The 20,090-nt window shown below is 33.6% G+C and overlaps 2 protein-coding genes across 2 annotated transcripts; one reads left to right on the top strand and one right to left on the bottom strand.

Moving 5' to 3' along the window:
- Positions 1-238: 238 nt before the first annotated feature.
- On the bottom strand, positions 239-7,928 carry hpf1 (histone PARylation factor 1). The gene is made up of 8 exons (XM_079615013.1): positions 7,716-7,928; positions 6,948-7,122; positions 6,386-6,572; positions 5,580-5,678; positions 4,603-4,753; positions 3,918-4,005; positions 3,521-3,693; positions 239-1,235 (listed from the first exon to the last, which is right to left on the bottom strand). Exons 1-8 carry the CDS (start codon positions 7,863-7,865, stop codon positions 1,101-1,103), a joined length of 1,158 nt encoding a protein of 385 aa, XP_079471139.1. The 5' UTR covers positions 7,866-7,928; the 3' UTR covers positions 239-1,100.
- A 649-nt stretch (positions 7,929-8,577) lies between these two features.
- On the top strand, positions 8,578-19,186 carry mgarpb (mitochondria localized glutamic acid rich protein b). Its single transcript, XM_079615012.1, has 7 exons — positions 8,578-8,741; positions 11,375-11,478; positions 11,578-11,650; positions 13,787-14,068; positions 17,475-18,167; positions 18,312-18,388; positions 18,975-19,186. The coding sequence occupies exons 1-6, from the start codon at positions 8,600-8,602 to the stop codon at positions 18,353-18,355; spliced, it is 1,338 nt and encodes a 445-aa protein (XP_079471138.1). The 5' UTR covers positions 8,578-8,599; the 3' UTR covers positions 18,356-18,388; positions 18,975-19,186.
- The last annotated feature ends 904 nt before the right edge of the window (positions 19,187-20,090 follow it).

The raw sequence follows: 20,090 nt of genomic DNA, 5'->3' as shown, positions 1-20,090 counted from the left end.
TTCCTTTGTGTTCAGCAGAAGAAAGAAATTCATACAGGTTTGAAACAACTTGAGGGTGAGTATATGATGACATAATTTTCATTTCAAAGTAAACTATCCCTTTAAGCTTCCAAGACACTAAAAACTATTCTACTAACAACACAACTTTAAATTTAGTGCAAGCACAATTATAGCGATTGAATATATTACAGATTCAATATAATTTTTCACACAACACATTCAATAAAGAAAGATAGGACATCAAAAATATACTTTATTAAACATCTACTTTAGATCAGTACTGGACGACGATAACGGAATTATAATGGTGAACTGACTTTCATAACTTTCAACAAAAAGTAATAACGGCATAACTAATTTTCTCAGTACAGATTACTTAAAAGTACCATTTTAACAATCAGAAACAAGAATCAGCTGCTTATTCTATGTACAGTACGTTCCGCTTTCACAAAATCAACCTTAAACTGATCTGAAACCACAGCCAAGTTCTAAGACTTACTGCACAGATAAATTGGTAACCTTAAGGACCTTTTGCTTTTAAGCAACTGGGTTATGCAAAACATGTTAATGGCAATGCAGAAAGCAGAATCAGAATCGTAAATAATACATACAACATATTGATCTCTCAGGAGATGTAACTCATTTCTATGGTTTACTGGGCCGACAGTGTGAATGAAAGAGAATTAGGTTTGGAAAGGCACAGTATTAACTCACAAAATGTTGATTCTCAGGATGTAGAACCTGAAGAAGAAAACTCAAATTTGATTTCACTTTTAATATAGGACTAACCTTAAGCACAGCCAAAGAAGCTTAAGGGAACAGTTAAAAAAAAAAATGATGTGCCTATTTATTTTAATTAAGTTAAACCAATTAAATGTATGCAAAGCGAAATTCTTATATTTAATGATCGGAGACATCTTTTATAAAAGTATGAGTCATTCAGGTTTAAGAAACGAACCTTTCTTGGGCTTTGTAGCATATTCAATGAAGCAGCAGTACCTAACAGCGTAATTTAGTGCAGTGTAATCTGTCTCTGACCCAACCCCGAACACCATTTACAGGAAGTCATTCTGAATAGCTTATCATCCACTCAATATACGTCAGGCAGCAGAGAGCTGGTCAAGGTTGTCCTGGGAACGACTGGCGAGGTGCGCCTCCAGTATCTCTCCAAACAGACCTCTCTTCAGCAGATTGTATGCCAATGGCAGCAGCTGACGTACCACTTTATTGAAATACTACAGAAAGAAAACAAACAAGGCAATTGGTCAGTTGTCCAGCAGAACTCTATATCATAAGAAACCTGTCAGAAATGGCTATTAATGTGTCTGCAAAGTGCAAGGACACACCACCTGGAAGATGGCCTTGAATGGAAAGCAAAAAGCTATTAAAAGTAGCTATGCAGGTATTACAAATATTCTCTGGACACAATTTGTCTGCTGGGCTTAAAGGGTTAGCTCACCCAAAAATGAAAAATTCTGTCATAATTTTCTCTCCCTCATGTTGCTCCAAACCCATAAGACTTCCGTTTATCTTCAAAAAGCAAATTAAGATATTTGAATGTAATCCGAGATAATTCTGTCCCTCCACTGAGAGCTACGCAACTACCACTTTGACGCTTCAAAAAGTTTGATTGTAAACCGAATCCATATGAAGAGACACAAAGGCATGTTTATAAAAGCTACTTAAATGCCCTAATTGAACTAAGGCCTAATCATGGCTTAATCTTAGCACTGTCTGTGAAACCAGGCCCTGATGTGTAAGTTTGTATGTGAATAAAACCCTAAATTCAATCTGTTTATCATATAAAGCGATCATGTCTCTTCAGAAAATTTGGACTAAACTGCTCAATTCACATGGATCAGTTTTACAATCTCTTCATGAACTTTTTGAAGTGTCAGTTGTGTAGCGGTAATGGAGGGACAGAAAGCTCTCAGATTTCATCAAAAAGATCTTCATTTGTGTTTTGAAGATGAACGAAAGTCTTACAGGTCAACAACATGAGGGTGAGTAATTAATGACAGAATCATTTTCATTTTTAGGTGAACCATCATTTTAATGCACGGTCTATACTGAAATGTAAATAAACTAATAAATAAATACATTTATTAAAGGGGTCATGAATTGCTTTTAAAAAAAATATATATATAATTTTTTTTCACTTCTTTCACTTAAAATTTATAAGAAGATTTTGCCATTACACGTGTGGATTTGATTTGAAAAATGGCAACGAGAGAAATTCAGCTACACACGTTTAAGCCAGAGTCTGATCCTGAATCTGAACAAACCTACACTGCAAATACCAAGGATACTCCAGTCTGCGACAACATGGTAATCAATCATATTTATTCCTTACGTATGTGAGGTAGTATTGTATTTTATTGCATTATATTACTGTTGAAACAAAGATGCTATAGAAAGGTGTTTATCTCGCTACATTATGCACATTACATTATGCTTTACAAGTCTTGGTTGTGGCAAATAAAGTAAGTACTTTGAGTTACTACAGTTGCAGTAATAGTATAGTTATACAGGATAACTTACGGTGTTTCGTTTGAACGAATTATGAATGAATGTACCATTGTTTGTCGCACTGTCATTTCTATATTCATCGATTATTCATAATTTTCAGTAAAGTGTAAGTAAAATAAGTACATATCAATTGATCTGTAAAAGACAAAGCAATAGTGACACGTGGTAAAAATATTGTTACTCACACTTGTGTGTTGCGACATTACTGTCCGAGCCAATATAGTCATCACTGCATTATCTTTTATTTTCAGTCTCTCTGAAAAGCCTGGGTCTTGTTTAAAAACTAATCCACAGTAAAATGAAGCAAACAAATGAATTCTGTCTTACTGACATGATCTGGAACAAGGAAGGCAATGCAAAAACTGTTTTTCCACAATTTGGCAGGTTACAATTTGTAATCCTCAGAGGCATCTCTATCTTTTTGTTGAAATCCAAAACGAGTCATTTTGGGACCTTTGTTTCAATAAAAGCCGTTTTTGGACTAACGAGGAAGTTGAGCTCTGGAACTTACAGGATATTTTTAGAGTACAATAACCTCTTATATGTCAAAAGATTACGGTAATTAAAATTTGATTTCTCAATTCATGACCCATTTAATGTAAACATAGTCAGTTATATCATCAGTGAAAATATCATCATAATATCCGCTTAACAAAAAAAATACAGAGAAATATTGATGACAAATACCGAATAAACTTCAAAAAATGTTTTACTGTTAGATGCTAAAAAAGTCAAGTATTCTTTGTTCTATTGCTTGAAAAATACTAAAAGCTACATGTTTTTATTTATTTTTGATTACTAATTTGCACTAATATTTACCATTTTGAATAGATAAAACTGTGGTAGAACTAATAAGATATAATGCAAAAACAACTGCAAAAAACACAAGAAACACTTCGATGTAAATGTGAATAAATATAAACGTGCACAGATTTAGGGTTGAATTTTTGATTGAATATTATTTGTGTGTGTGTGCGCGTGTTTATCTTACGTGTGAGCCATAACAGAACAGATCTATCCCAAGCTCATAGCCCATGCCGTAATCACATTCATCATTGGCAAATTGAACAAAGGTGATCATTTCCTGAATGGGCGCGAAAGCTTTCATCCTCTCCTCATCATCTTTGGCCTCCGCAATTGCTTTACAAATCTTCTTCAGACTTGCTACAGGTAAACAAAATGAAGAAGGTAAACTGAAGTCTTCTAATTGTTTTGTTTCCCATTACAAACTGTAATATTGATGTTGCATTATTTCACAACCTGGCCATTGTAAAGACCCCGATATACTCCACTTACCCCTAAACGAAGAACGATAAAGAACTTTGCTGTGAGTATATCGGGGCTTTGAGTCAACACTAAAATGCAAAAGATCATTAAAATGGGTTTACCATCTGTTTCTGGCAATTCTCTATATCCAACATCATTTTTATCCACTGGAACCACAATTCCTGCTCCATGAAATGTCTTAGTGACTACCTGCAGAAAAATAAAAGAAATTAACAGTTGGAAATTAAGGATTTAGTTTACCTAAACATTTCTGTCATAAATTACTCAGACTCTTCAAAACGTTTAAAGATGGTACATGAAATTCATACGAATCGAGCAGCTTAATCCAAATCTTCTGAAGAGACAATCGTTTTATATGATGTACAGATATTATTTAAGATTATTATTTACTGATTAGTGGACATACATAAAGCACTCAAATTTGGTAAATGGAAGTTCAAGCTTGATTTGATTGCTTGAAGTGTCTCTTCAGAATACTTCAATTATACCACTCGATTCATATAGATTTCTTTTACAATCTCTTTATAAACGTTTTGAACCGTCAGAATTGTGGGAGAATAGACTTTCAATGGATGGGCAGAAAGTCTCAGATAATTAAAATATCTTAAGTTTGCTTATGAAGACGAACAGAAGTCTTACGGGTTTGGAAAGACATGAGGGTGAGTAATTGATGACAATTTTCATTTTTGGGCAGTCTCCCTTTAAAGGTCAAAACATGCCAGTTACCTCCACAAAAGTTTTACAGAGACAAATATGTGGTTCTGTCAAATAATTTTCTTCACATACCTTTCTCTCTCTTTGTTTCATTGCTTTAGTTTTCTGCTCCAGAGGCAAATCCAACCTCTCTGCCTCTCGCTTCAAATCTTCTTCCAACCTGTCCAAAGCAGCTTCGTTCTTCTGTTGTCCCCTCTCCCTTCTTTTCTTCTTCAAAAACAGCCTAGGTTCGTGTGCCAAAAGAGAGATTGTGCAAATAGAAATATGAAAAAAAATAGCTATACCCCATTTAAAATAAATAATTTTCTCTTTTTAATTTTAATCTGATCAATTGATTTGTTACTCCAAAAGGACCATTTAAAATAAACTTATGAAAGAAACAAAATTCAATAAAAATGAATAAACTATAAAATAAAATAAAAACTATAAAATAAAAATGTTTTACTGTTAGATGCTACTAAAGTCAAGTATTCTTTGTTCTATTGCTTGAAAAATACTAAAAGCTACATCTTTTTATTTATTTTTGATTATTAATTTGCATTAATATTTACCATTTTGAATAGATAAAACTGTGAAAAAAATGAAAACTTAAAAGTTAAACCTAAAATGAGCATCTATTTTAATTGTATACTCTTTATATATATATATATATATATTAGGGCTGTCAAAAGATTAATCGCGATTAATCGCATCCAAAATAAAAGTTTGTGTTTGCATAATATATGTGTGTGTACTGTTTATAATTATTATGTATAAATACACACACATTCATGTATATATTTAAGAAATATTTGCATTTATATACTGTATATATTTATATAATTGATATTATATATAAATATTTTATATATAAATATAACCAATTTTTCTTAAATATATACATGATTGTGTGTGTTTTTATATATATATAAATAATTATACACAGTACACACACATATATTATGTAAACACAAACTTTTATTTTGGATGTGATTAATCGCGATTAATCTTTTGACAGTCCTAATATATATATATATATATATATATATATATATACTGAAGACACTTACAGAACTGCTGCAAAGATGTTGTCCCCCATCTGTGTGATGGTACAGCCCTTCTTTGCTTCATTCTCCCCAATGAACACAGGTAAAGCATCAGGTAGATCTCTGAACACGAAGACAAGTACAGTTAGAGAATCACACAAACCTCATTATTATAAAAACAAAAATTATGTTTTAAGGTTAAAGAACCTTGAATTTGTTGTTGCAGTTTGATGTGCAACTATTATTTTACCCAATTATGAAAATACATGTCATTCACAGACAGTGCTGGTTAATAACTGATTATATGTAATATGGATTATGTAATCATATTTAAAAAAATACTTGTTATTGGATTATATTACATGTTAAAATCAGAATCCAGTTACTTTTTTTTGATTACATGATTACCAAATATTCAGTGTCAGTAAATTATTCAAAATTCATTGATTCTCCCTAATTCTGCGAAAATTGAGAGTCTGCTCAGGATAAACAAATAAAATATTTAATGTTTTTATTATTTCATGTTTTATTTTCATTTAAAAACCCTAGTTTGGGAAACCATGACATAATGTAATGTTTAATTCAACAATGGAATTGTTTTCTTTCTCTCTCTCTCTTTGTATGTATCGATATGGTACAAGATTATCCTATTCAAATCAATGTGTACAATAAACAAGTTACAGTATGTCAAAAGTCATCAAAAAGTAGTCAGATTATATTACCTTAAATGTGTGATGTAATAGATTACATTACTAACTACAATTCTTACCATGTAATTTGTATTCAGTAAGGGACTACAATTTGTAAGCACTGTTCACAGGTAAAGTCACCTGAAGTAGCCCATGTGGTGTTGGGTGTCTACGTTGCCCAGTATGATTGTCTGGAACTCTGGGGGGTCATAAAAATGGCGCCAATGAAGATGAAAGTTGGGTTGAGAGGAAGATGAGCATTTGTGTTTTTTGGACAGGATATCATAAGGGCCAACTAGCTGAAGCCCAAGTGTTTCCTTTAGGGCATCTGTAAAGCACACAAAAACACATGCAACGATTTAACATCACTGCAACAAGACGTGTAAATCACATAACTGAACTGTAATATTCATTTTAACATATTTATAATCAATTTGAAGATGCTTATACTCTAAAAAAATAAAGGTTCCTTATTAGCATTGATGGTTCCATGCAAAACCTTTAAATTCCATAGAACCTTTCTGTTGTACAAAATGTTCTTTATAGTGGAAAAAGATTCTTTAGACTTTTAAAATATTCATCACACTCAAATGGTTCATTTTATTGGAGTGCTACAAAAACCCCTTTTAGAACCTTTATCTTTAAGGGTGTATGATAATAATGATGATACAGATATAGAACCATCAATATAACACAGATATACCTTGTGGACAGTCAGGATGAAGACTCTTGCAAAATTCCCAAAACTGGAAAAAATCATTAGGCATGCTTAGCTGGTACAATCTTTCCACTTCTTCTCTCATTTCTCCTGCTACAACAGTCTTCTCATCCCTTTGGCCTTCTTTTGGTTTTTTCACCTCCCCGTTTGATGTTTCTGTCTGGAACAGGAAACATTTGAATACCTTGTATTGGCAGAAATTATAATTTCAGTAATAAAATAATAAAAACTATAGGACGATAACTTTTCGATGAAGAAATACTCAATCCAGTACAGAATAGTTAAGCTAAGAAAAAATATGTGCAAGGTGCAGATTAATATAAATAGAGGTCATTATACAATCGTAGGGACACCTTTAAATTGTCACAATAAACTAATGCCAGATGATGATGATGATGATAATGATGCATACATAAATTGTTTAGCAACTGATGTGCTGATACTAACCATATAACGTTACTGTCTATGATACTAACACATTATGTGGGGTCTTTGCAACAGATTGCAGCTATTGAACACTGAAGACAGGAACAGATTCACATAGTGATTATTACTTACATAATATTCACTAGCACTGACTATATGGATTGAATGTAGAAACAAAATAACTGAAGTGTAGTGGATGCTCAATCTATATGAGTCACAATCTTTCACAAACGAGCACCTCATAACCTCTCAGTAAATACTCACCGTAAAAGGATACGTGCACACGTTACTCTAACTACTCGTATTGGTTAAGATTATATGAAGTACCTGTGGAGAAGACCTGGGTTTTCTTTTCCCGCGCCCCGCCATGCCTGCTGTTTTTTTCCCGCAGTCTCTCTCCGCAAAGCGCCGCTGCAGCCAGTAGTTCTGAACTTCTGAACATCCGGTAGAGATATCAAAATAAAAGTAGTGACTCATGATTTGTTGTTATCATGTTCATGTGTTTTTAATCTAATCAATAAGAAAAACTACTGAACATGCACAAACGGAAATGTTTTTGTCTATTTATTTCATGCTAACGATTGTATTTCACGAGCAGTGTAGTATGCATTGCAACAAAACGCTAATATGCTTGTTTATTTGGATCATTTGAATTATGAATATAAAAAATATAAAATTGATGACCAATGACAGCCATGTCAGAAGTGAAACTGAAATTGAAGTTTCAAGACAATATTAAAAAAAAAACCCATCATGGCTATGAATTAGAGTTACATAGGCTACATGACCTCAGTTTGTATCAGGTTTGTATGAGCTTTTAAGAAAATCGTTTGGGGATTTATATTAAAGTTTGACAAATATTTATTGCTTAATATGTTAATATATTTAAATTATATTATATTCACACATAATTATATTAACATGAACGTTCTGGGAACCAAAAATGGGTAACTGGAAAACGTGTAAAATAACAATAATAGTTTACAATGTCAACAGAGAAGTAACGTTAGTCAAATTCAAATATTAATTTGTATTTTATATTTTAAAAAATTATATAATGCAATAGAATCAGTAGTTTATTACGTTTTTTTTTTTTATTTTTTATTTTTTATCTGTATTACTCCAGTTTTGTATTTCGCGGTAATTCCTGGACCACGTGCACATTATGCATGACGTGACACAGAAGGAGGTGACAGAGGGAGTTTAAAAGGATGAGAGACAGGCTTGTGGAGAGTAAATCTGTCAGTAACTCAGATTCTAGGTTCACAGCAGGAATAATCATGTTCTGCAGAGCGGCTTGGCAAAGACTTGCACCTCTGGCACGCAAATCACTCACTCCTTTATTCAGCAATGGTAAGAAAACATCCGTATAAGTGTTGTTTCGATTTTGTAAATGAAATTCACCAGCCTACACTTCACAATATAAAAGAGAGATGCTATACAATATGCATAAACTATTAAATATTAAGTAGAAAATTTGAAAAAGTCGTACCTTTTAGCAGGGGTGTGTGTGTGTGTGTGTGTGTGTGTGTGTGTGTGTGTGCCATTGGTTTTCGACTTTTACGCCATCCAAAAGATTGAGTTCTGATGTTTGTGTTATGTAGGCTAACAAATGAGATATGCTTATCACATTCAATAATGCCTAAAATATAGAAAATAGGCTACAACTTTAATTTTGTTAGGGATAAATCACGTCAAAATATGACTTCCTTCATGTTAGCTGAACAATTCATCACATTTTCAGTTAACCATAAAGACTTCTTTTGTCATTAATGTTTTATGTAATAAAATATTACGAGAGGTTTTATCTGTTTGTTGTAGTGTTTTTTTTTTCTTCTTCTTTGGTTAATGGGTTATATATTCTTTGTACTGTTGTGCTTATTTAAAAAAAAAAAAAAATTGTAATGCGATGTTTTATATTGCACATATTTGCATAATGATTTGTAAGAAAAAGGGAATAAATAGATTATTTGTGCAGCACCCTGCATTCCAAAGGAAATCAACCTATTTAAAACTGGAATCTCCTATTTTAATTGCTGCTTTTCTTTATTACGTAAACACTTTCAATGAAATTACAGATAAAGAAAAATATGAGTTAAGATGTATAAGGATAGAGATTGTTGTGTTGAGATTGTTTTTTTTTACAGTGAGTTCAAGACTATTTTTATGGACAATGTTTCATTTCAAAATGTCTGAGTTTGTTTTTAATGCAGAATTTTTCCATAACAGATAACAGTGACATAAACCCTTCCCTGCTCCAGCGCATCTGTGGGAAATAGCTGGGTTTGATCTGTTTAAATTTAATTTCCTGTCAAAGGATTCACTCAGTTTGAACTGCATGCGAAGTTGGGTTTTTTTGCCCCTTCATTATTGGTTTAAAATATGAAGATCTTCTGGACTTTAACTTTGAGGGCTGATCAGTTTTTTTGCTGACTCAACATTTTGCGCATGATTTAACTTTTGTATTCACAAATCTGTTCAGGCATTTCCTAAAACCACCCAAATATTTGAAGAGGGCCCTATGCAGGGCTCTCTGCCAACATGAATTTGCCTAGGGTTCTGCACATTGACATGCCTGCCGTCTCCACCCCGACAGGGTTATATTTATGCCAGTGTTTATGTGTACAGCTTTCACTGTTTTCAGAGAGCATGACTCCGCACACATTGTCCTGGACACCTGCTGGTCTACCTTCACCTTAACAGTGTGTTGACGCAGCCGTAAATGAGATTAAATGTATAAATGAGGCACAGGCCACCTTGGTGCAGACAGACACCTTATTATCGTAGTCGTTCCGGAAATTCATTGTTTATTAGATATAATTATTTAAAGTCCAGATTTTGGATCTGGATTTTGTGACACTAGCTTTGCACTGCATGTCCGGTGCATGTGCTCCTGTGGGATTAAATGTTGCTCTGAGGGGCGGTTTTACAGTGGGACATTGTGTTCCCTTCTGCTGCTTCACTGCAGCTACACAGAGGATGTGTGTTTGCCTAAATGAATGCACAGACACAAAAGCCTGAAACGCATGCTTGCTGTATCAGGTTTGCCTGGTCCCCCTGTAACTTTGCAAGCTACTTAAAATTTCCACTCATCAAACTCATCCACTAAAGTTGATTAGTGACGTAAACACTGCATCAGTGCCCGCCTTCTTGTTCAGCAGGTCCCAGAAGTATTTTTTCCGTTCGATTTTCCCATAGGGATAGTCTACTTAAAGAGTTCTATGAACCAAGACAATCAGCTACAGGGTGAATCACAACACTACAAACTTTGATTTGAAGCAAAAAAGTTTTTGTAATCAGACAAAAAGACAAAGGTACAATACTGTGTACAAGACTTAACTTTCATAAGGGCAACATGACAAATGTAGTACGCCCAGGTTACATTCACACTGCACAGATTCATATTATATAGAATGCACTTTTCTTAGCAGTTGTAAAGTAATAACTTCTTCAAAATAAGTATTATCAAGAGTATGTGATTTCGGATGCAGCCATTGACCCAAATACATAATTTATAGTGCTTCAAAGTCTGTCCCAACTTCTGGTTCACGTTGAGTTTAAATAAATAAAAAATTATAAACTGCAATAATGTGGGCTGAGACAAATATCATGAGCTCAACCTCATTGCTCACAGTTGGTCTGTCTTTAAAGTTATCATTCAAAAGCAATTTTGCTATGAAGAAAATTAAAATTAGTTTTTACTTTCAGAGCCCTACTGTTGCACTCTTTTGTTCCACAAATGATTGAAATGACATCACAACTGAGGGACAGTACACATTTTATTTTTGAACAATTTAATTACATTTTTACATTATAAATATTGAAATGATTTGATACTCAGTCCCCAGTTTATGTTTCAGGAAAAAATGCTGCAAAGTTTTGAGGCCATAGAAATATAATACAGTGGGATTTCTAGGGGTAGGCCTATTAATAAAACATTGTAATGGATTTTCATGTGATACGTTTCTCTCTTTATCTTTCAATAGCTGTATTCCCTATACGACAGATGTCCTTTGGGCTCCCTGCGTCCGGGACAAACATGGCTTACATGTTGATTGGTGGAAGCTCACTTACCGCTGCTCTTGTTTATGTATGTATTTTTACTTCTTTCATCCTGTTTTAGAAAACTCTGCAAGTGTTAATAATAATAGCATCCATTTGCTTTTTCACCCCCTTTTCCTCTGCACAGGCTTATAAGACAATAAACTCTGACAGTGCAAGATATAATGAAAGAATCGCTCAACTCGAGGCCAGACCAAAAAGTAAGAGTTTTTTTTTTTTGCTGTAGTGGTTTTGTTTTTGCTGATGAATACCTGTTTTCAGTTTGCCTGTTAGTTAATCTTTCATAATCAGTAAAGCGGAATAATTTACACCGACAGTTGGGATTAGATTCCCATTCAGAGTTCTTTATTGAATTGATGGGTGCTGCGAGTCAGGCCTGTTCGGGTATGTGTGTGTTACTGCGGTTCCTCAGGCGTGATCCTCTTTCTGCAGTTACTCAGCAGTCACTAAGCTATAGCTACATTTAGAGCAGCTTTCATTTGTTTACGTCTCTTGCTTGCGTGCTGTTAACCACATTATTTTTTGTTCTCCCATTAGGTGAGGAAGGTGAGTATAAATTTAGCCTGTCTTAACGGCATGTCTTTTTTTTTTAAATGCACTCAGTCAGTAGTCAATAACAACTTTTCTATAAATTGTGGACTGTCTTCTTTTACTTTTCTTTGCCTGCAGCAATATGCATCACATATCTCACTAGCACTTTTCCAAAATTAGTTGCAAAACTTGTTTTGGCATTTGCAAACAGTTTAAGTTAAGGCACTTCTTCAACATAAGCATGATTGATGACACTTAGTAAAGTGAACTTAGAGCTTAGTAAAATGCTTTTATATTATCATATTAACTTTATACTACAGTTCAAAACTTTTGGGTCAATACATTTTTACTTTTATTCAGCAAAGATGCAATAAAATGTATAAAAATAAAATTGACACTAAAGACGTAACCAATATCAAAAATAATTTCAAATAAATGATGTTCTTTTGAACTGTCTATTCATCAAAGAATCCAGGAATAAATTGTATTTTAAATTATTTCACAATAGTACTACGTTTAATATACAATACTTTTTTTTGTTTAAATAAATGCAGCCTTTGTGAGCTTATTCTTTTTTCAGAAACATTAAAAATCATATTGACCCCGAACTTTTGAACGGTAATATGTTCAACATATATCATAAAATTGGTTTCATGATATCACTTATAAAAAGTATCTTTAAGTTTATTAAAGGAATAGTTCACCCAAAATGTTATTCCAAGCCCATATAATTGTATATAATTGTATATTCTTATACTTGTATGAATATAATATAATCATATAGCTAATTTTATATAAATATAGCCTTATTTAACTTTTTTTTTTGTATTTAGTCACATTGTATGTCTTCTAAGACAACTGAAATAGAGCGCATTAGTTGTATACTACTTTTTTCATCCTTTTATGGTACTTCCGTGTCCTTCATGGAGCTTAAAAGTTCCATTTCCCATTTATTGCAATTGCATAGAAAAGAGTGACAACCACTGTCTTAATTATTATTATTTTTGGTCCATGAAAGAAAGAAAATAAATAATGCAAAATTTACATTTTTGTGTGAACCAATCCTTTAACCATCTTGCACATTTATTTGTTTACTTGGTGATGGGTCTGCATTATCTTAAGCTAATCAAGCATCCATGCAGGATCTTTATAATCGAATCTGTCCTATTCTGAGGTATTTGGCAAGTATGGTTCACTTTAACCTCCCAATAAAGTTTCTAATGCTAACTCTAAGAGCTTAGACTCAAAGTCGGTTGAGTCTGCTGCTAATCTGAATGAATGGTTTCCGCTATCTATGTGCATCCTCCTGTTCTCATAATCTCTTAAAGGGATAGTTCACTTTAAAATTAAAATGCTGTCATCATTTACTCACCCTCAAGTTGTTTCAAACCTGTATTAATTTATTTCTTCTGCTGAACACAAAGAAATATATTTTGAAGAATGTCAGTAACCAAACAGTAGTCTGTACCCATTGACTTCCATAGTAGGAAAAAAAAATACTATGGAAGTCAATGGGTACAGACTACTGTTTGGTTACTGACATTCTTCAAAATATATTTCTTTGTGTTCAGCAGAAGAAATAAATTAATTCAGGTTTGTAACAATTTGAGGGTGAGTAAATGATAACCGCATTTATTTTTGGGTGAACTATCCCTTTTTAATGAGAAATCTTTTGATGCTAACCCTCTTCATTTAGTATAAGAACCCTTTTGCTAAGTCTGCTTTATCTTTTTAATCCCACTTGATCTTGGATTTTCTTTGGATCATTTTGCCTTTTCTTAAAGTCCTGCTTAATGTATTTCAAGTAGGAGCAGTGGCCACCTTGGCCTCAGTAGCAGAAGCAGCTGCGATTGTGGAAACCGCAGTAGCTGAAAACACCAGTATTGTTGAGGCCACAGCAGCAGAACTCGTCGTAGAGGTGGTTGATGCGGAGGCTGAAGAGATCCCAGAACATGTGGATGCAGCAATGGAGCTTGAGGCAGAAACTGTCATTGCACAGGCAGTAGCAGCTGAGGCAGAGGAACCTACTGCACCTGTTGTTGAGGATGTTGCCGCTGAGACTGCGGTTCCTATTGCCGAGGCAACTGGTGAGGTGTCTTCTGTTGAGGAAGCAGCCTGAATACTGAGCAGTCTAGATGTAAACCCCGATGTGAACCTTCCCAACCCCACTTGGAACGCTCCGTTAAGTTGTAGAGACTCCCTCTGTTGTGCTCCTTTTATCCGATTGACTGTGTCCTCTGAGCAGAAAGAAGTGTCCTTTTTCAACTTGTGAACTCTATAGGGTTCTAATCCCACATTGACAGTGAGGAGGAGAGGTTGAGCCTGTACAAAAATAAGGGTTGAAGATAAATGAATGCATGGCAATTTACTTAAATTTGCAAGTGGCCTTTTTATGATTCAAGCCTGTTTTTTTTAACCTCTCCTCCTTCACGACCAGTGTCGTGCCTGATAATACTTGTTGCCATGCATGACATACCCTCACTCATGTGTGTGCAGAGAGACATTTGTCTTAAATTACTTATATTGACAATGTTGTTGTTGTTTTTTGACGACGAGAACATGCAAACATTTTATGGACACTTTGCCAGGGTTGTGATTCATTCAGAACTGAATTCCAGTCCAGTTGTTATAGTTTTGAATTGAGTAAAATACACACACACACACATATATATATATATATATATACACACACACTTACAGTCTATTCTGTATGTGTATATATAAAATTACATGTGTATTTCACAAAATTACTTAATTTCCCAGAATACCTTTCCCGACTGTCTGTGGAGCGTGGCCAATTTTTAAAACTGTCTGACCTACTTTGAAGTCTTTCTATACATGCATTCCAAACCACCATGGTCTTATAAGCAATTCTGTCTTCAAGGGAGATTTAAAAAAATAAAAATGTTTTATCATTGTTTTTCCACATGTGAATACTGACTTCTCTCAGCTTTTGGGATGGAGGCAAACCCCTGTGCCTATTACCGAACAGTTAATCATCTGTGAATATCTCTTAACCCTCTGGTGCTTCTCATGTGGCGGTCAAAAATGACATGAATATACTATATTTCAGTTCAGTCATTTTTAAAAATCTACTATTTTGTATTTTTAGCGGATTTTATCGTACTAAATTATGTTTATGCAGTTATAAATAATCCATGTATCACTTTTTGAGAATAGACCTGAAAATTAAATTTCTTAAGACTTAAGTTTGGTCTCTTTTTAAAGAAGACACTTGGCAGATTATTGCTAAAGTATAAAAAGTTTGATTGGTATTCTACATAGTCTATAATTCATATGAAGATATTTTATGTGGGGAAAGGTGATTTATATCATTAGGTGTAGCTATACAGAACAGACACATAATAGTATTTTTTTTAATGTTCAAATTCAAAATATATGGTTTTATATTATTTTTCCAGCAGTGATGTTTTGACAGTTTAATCATTGCCCAATCAAAGTTATAAACGTTTTAAGTTTATTGTTATGAAAATTAGAATTTGAGACATTTAAAAATAAATATTTAAATTTTTTATATGAAATATTTTCCAAAATATGTTTTACTCTAAAACTGTGAGAAAAAAAGGCCATAAATCTAAACAAACTGTGTTCCAAATTTGAGGTTGATATCTCCACAAATGCTAATGCTCCCAAACACTTCCACTAGATAAAATTAATTTCCCATTAATTTCCAATGTGGTCATTTTTGTATTCTGCGAGGAATACAAGTGTGACTATTTTTTTCTCAGGGCCATTTAACCTTTTGTGTGTGTGTGTGTGTGTGTCACAATTCTAAAGAAACAAACAAACGTAAACATTTTCGGTAAATAATGACTGAAGAGCACCAGAGGGTTAAAATGTGAAATATCATAAGGAAACATTGTTCCATTGTCATTTATACATCAAAATACTTGACACTAAGACATTTAGTCTTATTCTCAATGCTGTGTTTGGAATTTAGGCTCGTCCAACTCAGAATTTATGTTGATAAAACTGACACAATATTTGTATTCCCTAAATAAAGTGCTTAAAAAATATGATTATATTTGGAGTCTGAATTCAGTGCCATTATTGCATGCATTTTTTAAATCCCTTTTACACTTACATCATGAACTGTAATTTAAAAGAAAAATAATTAACAAATCACAATACCTTTTTCTATGCTGTAAGTGTATTTTGTATTTCTGTATGTTGTGTACATTAGTAGAATAGCTCTTGTGTTTTCAATCAGGATGCTTTACTTATAGTTTAGATAATCTGCATTCTTTTTTCACAATCCTGTAAACACAGATTAAACCCCACTTCCTCGTGTTGGCAAATGCATCCCAATTGTTCCTCCTAAAGTCTACTGTATCTGCATACTTGACACAAATGTTTTCAAACTGGCTTGATTATAATGACTTTATTCGAAGACGCTTTAGGCATCACATTTAATCTGGGTAAATCTCTCTTATGTGTGTTGATTATTTAATCATCTTAGAGATTTATGCCACTTATGGTGTTTTAAGGAGATTATACCACCTTTAAATCCAGTTTCCATTTCATGTCCTACAATATGTGTGCTCTTCAGCAAAAAGCACTCAAAAGCTAATTTCAAGGACTTGAACATGAGGAGATATTAGATATCAATTTTGAAATAAATCGTTAAATGTTTCCATCTAAATGCACGATTCTGAGAAAGTGTCAAACGGAAGATCTAATGAGCTTAGCATGTGTGGGAAGAATTTGACCTCACTTGTATTTTACTGTAATATAATTTAAAAATACCCCCATTAACTTATGTTATTGTGGGATTTTTTAAATTTCATTTGGAACAAAGTTGCAGAAAGAACAGAAAGCCTTCAGAAGTCATTAAAATTATTATTCCTAACTTGAATCAACCAACAAATTGGGAAAAAAAGCATAAAAAGTATTGTTTAAATATTCGTGGGTATATGACAAATTTCTCATGCTCCTCTTTTGCAAGTCACTCTGGATAAAAGTGTCCGCTCAACGCATAAATGTAAATCAGTGATATTTTATAATCATTGATATATGGATTTTGTACTTGAATTTGATTTCATTTTTATATTTTCTGTTTTCGTTTTAATTTTAGTCAAAGCTTTAGTAATTTTGTTCTGTGATTTTATCATTTTGATCATTCTTGTTATAGTTCTATTTTTTATTAGGTTTCAGTTGATTTAGTTTTAGTCTTTTTTGGTGCTTCAACTATATATATATATATATATATATATATATATATATATATATACATATACACAAAAAATATTCAGTTAATGTTTATTTTATTTCAAGTAATGACAATGTCTTATTGGTTTTTATGGTTTTAGTTTTAGTTAACAATGATAAGCCTTACGTACATTCCAAAGGATTCTTCAGAATTTCCCTCAAATTCAGAGAAAAATAAAACAGATAAAAAAAGCTATAATAGATTCAACTTAATGCCTACTTATTGCATATTTATATTTCTGTTATAAACTAATCTTGTTGCAGTTATCCCGATGTCTGATCTACTGAGCACTGTGAAAATCCTGGCTGGATCTACAGGGGAGATTGCAGCTGCTTCGGTTGGAGAACAGCACCTGGTGGCCACATTGAGGTTGGCTGAGGACAACAATTCTGTGGAGATCTTCAATGGGCTGGAGGCTGTTGAGGTCTCAGCAGAAGTGCCCGAGGAAGCTGAGGTTGAGGAGCCCATGATCGGTAGATCCGATCTGAAAACAGAAGGAGGAGAACTGGAGGAACTGCCTTCAGCGCTTCAAGCAGTAGAAGAAACTGAAGTGGGAGATGACCGTGCCACGTCTGAGGCAGACAGCCCTGTTGTGGCTGAAATGAATGCTGAAAGCCCTGCTTCATCAGAGGAGGCCTCTGTTATAGAGATGGAGAGTATTTCGGAATGGGAAGAGTCATCGAGTCCTGAGGTGATGTTGTCAGAAGATGATACCATCTCTGGACCAGCAGAGGTGACGTCAGAGACGGTCAAGGCAGTGGGTCAACAAATAGAGGAAGATAAAGCATTATGTCATGAGCCAGCTGCCACAGAAACAGAACATTCAGACCTCACAGCGCCACCAACAGACCTGGAGGAAGCACTTCAGGCCACAACAGAGGCTGCAGAAGAAGTTGCAGCGGAAATGATGCTGGATTCTGTGGAGGAAGCTAAACCAGTTAAGGCATCAGAGGAAGGTAATACAATGATATTACTTTAATGACTCTCTTTAGACCATGTTGTTACCCAAACAAGTATTCTGATGTAGCAATCCAGATATAGCTTTTTAATTGGACATCAGTTTTGGACATTCAGTCATCATGTACTTCTTTATCCCACAGCTGTTGAAAGTGGAAATGTCACGATGACCATGGCACAAGCCTGACGTGCATGTTGCACAGAACCTGCGACACAGAAAGCAAGTGAAACCCACAGAATCTGTAACATAGAATACATATGTTGAAGTTAAAGGAATAGTTCACTTAAAAAGGAAAATGCAGTCATCATTTACTCTCAAGTTGTTCCAAAGCTGAATAAATGTATTTCTTTTGCTGAACACAAAAGATATTTTGAAAAATGTCGGTAACCAAACAGTTGATGGACCCCATAGACTTCCATAGTATTTTGACCCATACTATGGGAGTTAATGGGGTCCATCTTTGTTTTTGCTGTAATTAATTGGGTTATTATTCAATAATTGCACAAGTTAGATGTATTTTTTCAGTCATCTTCGCTATTCATGGAAGTCTATAGGCTAATTGAGTTAATTCATTGAATTCAATTTAAATTCATAGTGTTGCCATTATCTTCACTTCAGTTAAAATGGTCGATTAAATATGTTTATTAGTCATAGAATAAAGTAACCTTTCAAATTAATCTATTTTCTTATATTTGGTTATTCAATTATTCAACTAAATTGTCAATATATTTTTTAAATACAATATATCATACAGATTTGCTTGTTCAATGAGTCTGAAGTCATGTTTTCTCGTTCTTTTTTCCAGATAATCATCCACACCCATATTTCACCGCCAGAGGTTCTCATAAGCTTGTGTTGTTCCTCCTTTTGTTTCTCGAATCAATGTATTTTTGGAAAACTGATTAAAACTTTTCAAATATTGACAGCTGTGATACAGTATACTTCATCGTTGTATAATTATTATGCAGTTTTTATAAATATTAGACTTGTCTCTTTGAAATAAAGAATAGGCCAATATCTACTCGATCTCTCTTTCAATCCTTCACTGGTGAAATAATGAAAATAAATAAAAATACAGACATTCAATGATCAGACAATCATTACACTGTCAAAACATCACTGCTGGAAACATAATTTAACAATTTTTTTAATAGACTATTATGTGTCTGTTCTGTATAGCTACACCTAATGATATAAATCACATTTCCCCACATAAAATACCTTCATATGAATTATAGCCTTTGTAGAATACCAATCAAATTTTGGGTTTGTCAATATTAAGTTACATCAGAAGTCAAACAGCAGAGGGCGCTACATATATGTTTGTAGGTTATGTATTTTTAGTTGTAGACCATATGCAGGCGAGATATGAATGAAGTTGACAATTGGGTTCTCTAAATGAACTCAAACAAGACCAAGTTCATCTATTATTACTTTCTACATTTTGCTTTAAACTGACGGCATATTGTCCCAGACCCACAATGAGCCCAACAAATTAAGTTTTTCTCTTATGATGATTATAGGCTATTAATTTTGCCTACAACCTAGTAACATCTGCATTTTACCAGTTTCTGACAATCTGGGAAAATTGGGAATGATTATGTTTGAAGTATTTCATTGCTTTAGAATGGCAGTCTAAATCCCATTTACAGGGACTTTTACTTTCGTTTTCCGGTCCAAATATAGGCACATATTATTCTATACTATAGGTTTGATTTTGGTTTGAGGGTTTGATTACCATAAAAACGTTCCTGTTTAATTAGTATTAGCTATTTTTTTCTATTATTTTACCAAATTGTGACAGGAATGTCTACTTTTCCCTTTGAAGCTTAACTCTAATAAAATACTTTATTGGTATGGTTATGTTTACATACAATATTTTCAAGCAATAAACACGAAAAAAGTAATGACAAGAAAATGA

The sequence above is a fragment of the Phoxinus phoxinus genome (assembly GCF_949152265.1).
Source record: "Phoxinus phoxinus genome assembly, chromosome: 6".
Classification (NCBI taxonomy): Eukaryota; Metazoa; Chordata; class Actinopteri; order Cypriniformes; family Leuciscidae; genus Phoxinus; species Phoxinus phoxinus.
This window is presented reverse-complemented; position numbering and strand designations above follow the sequence as displayed.

Coding starts and splice junctions, on each gene's coding strand:
- hpf1 (XM_079615013.1), bottom strand. CDS start 7,865: ATGAGTCACTACTTTTATTTTGATATCTCTACCGGATGTTCAGAAGTT. Junction 7,123..7,715: donor AACCCAGGTCTTCTCCACAG/GTACTTCATATA, acceptor TTCCTGTTCCAG/ACAGAAACATCAAACGGGGA. Junction 4,754..5,579: donor AACATCTTTGCAGCAGTTCT/GTAAGTGTCTTC, acceptor ACACGAACCTAG/GCTGTTTTTGAAGAAGAAAA.
- mgarpb (XM_079615012.1), top strand. CDS start 8,600: ATGAGAGACAGGCTTGTGGAGAGTAAATCTGTCAGTAACTCAGATTCT. Junction 11,651..13,786: donor ACTCGAGGCCAGACCAAAAA/GTAAGAGTTTTT, acceptor ATGTATTTCAAG/TAGGAGCAGTGGCCACCTTG. Junction 14,069..17,474: donor TCCTATTGCCGAGGCAACTG/GTGAGGTGTCTT, acceptor ATCTTGTTGCAG/TTATCCCGATGTCTGATCTA.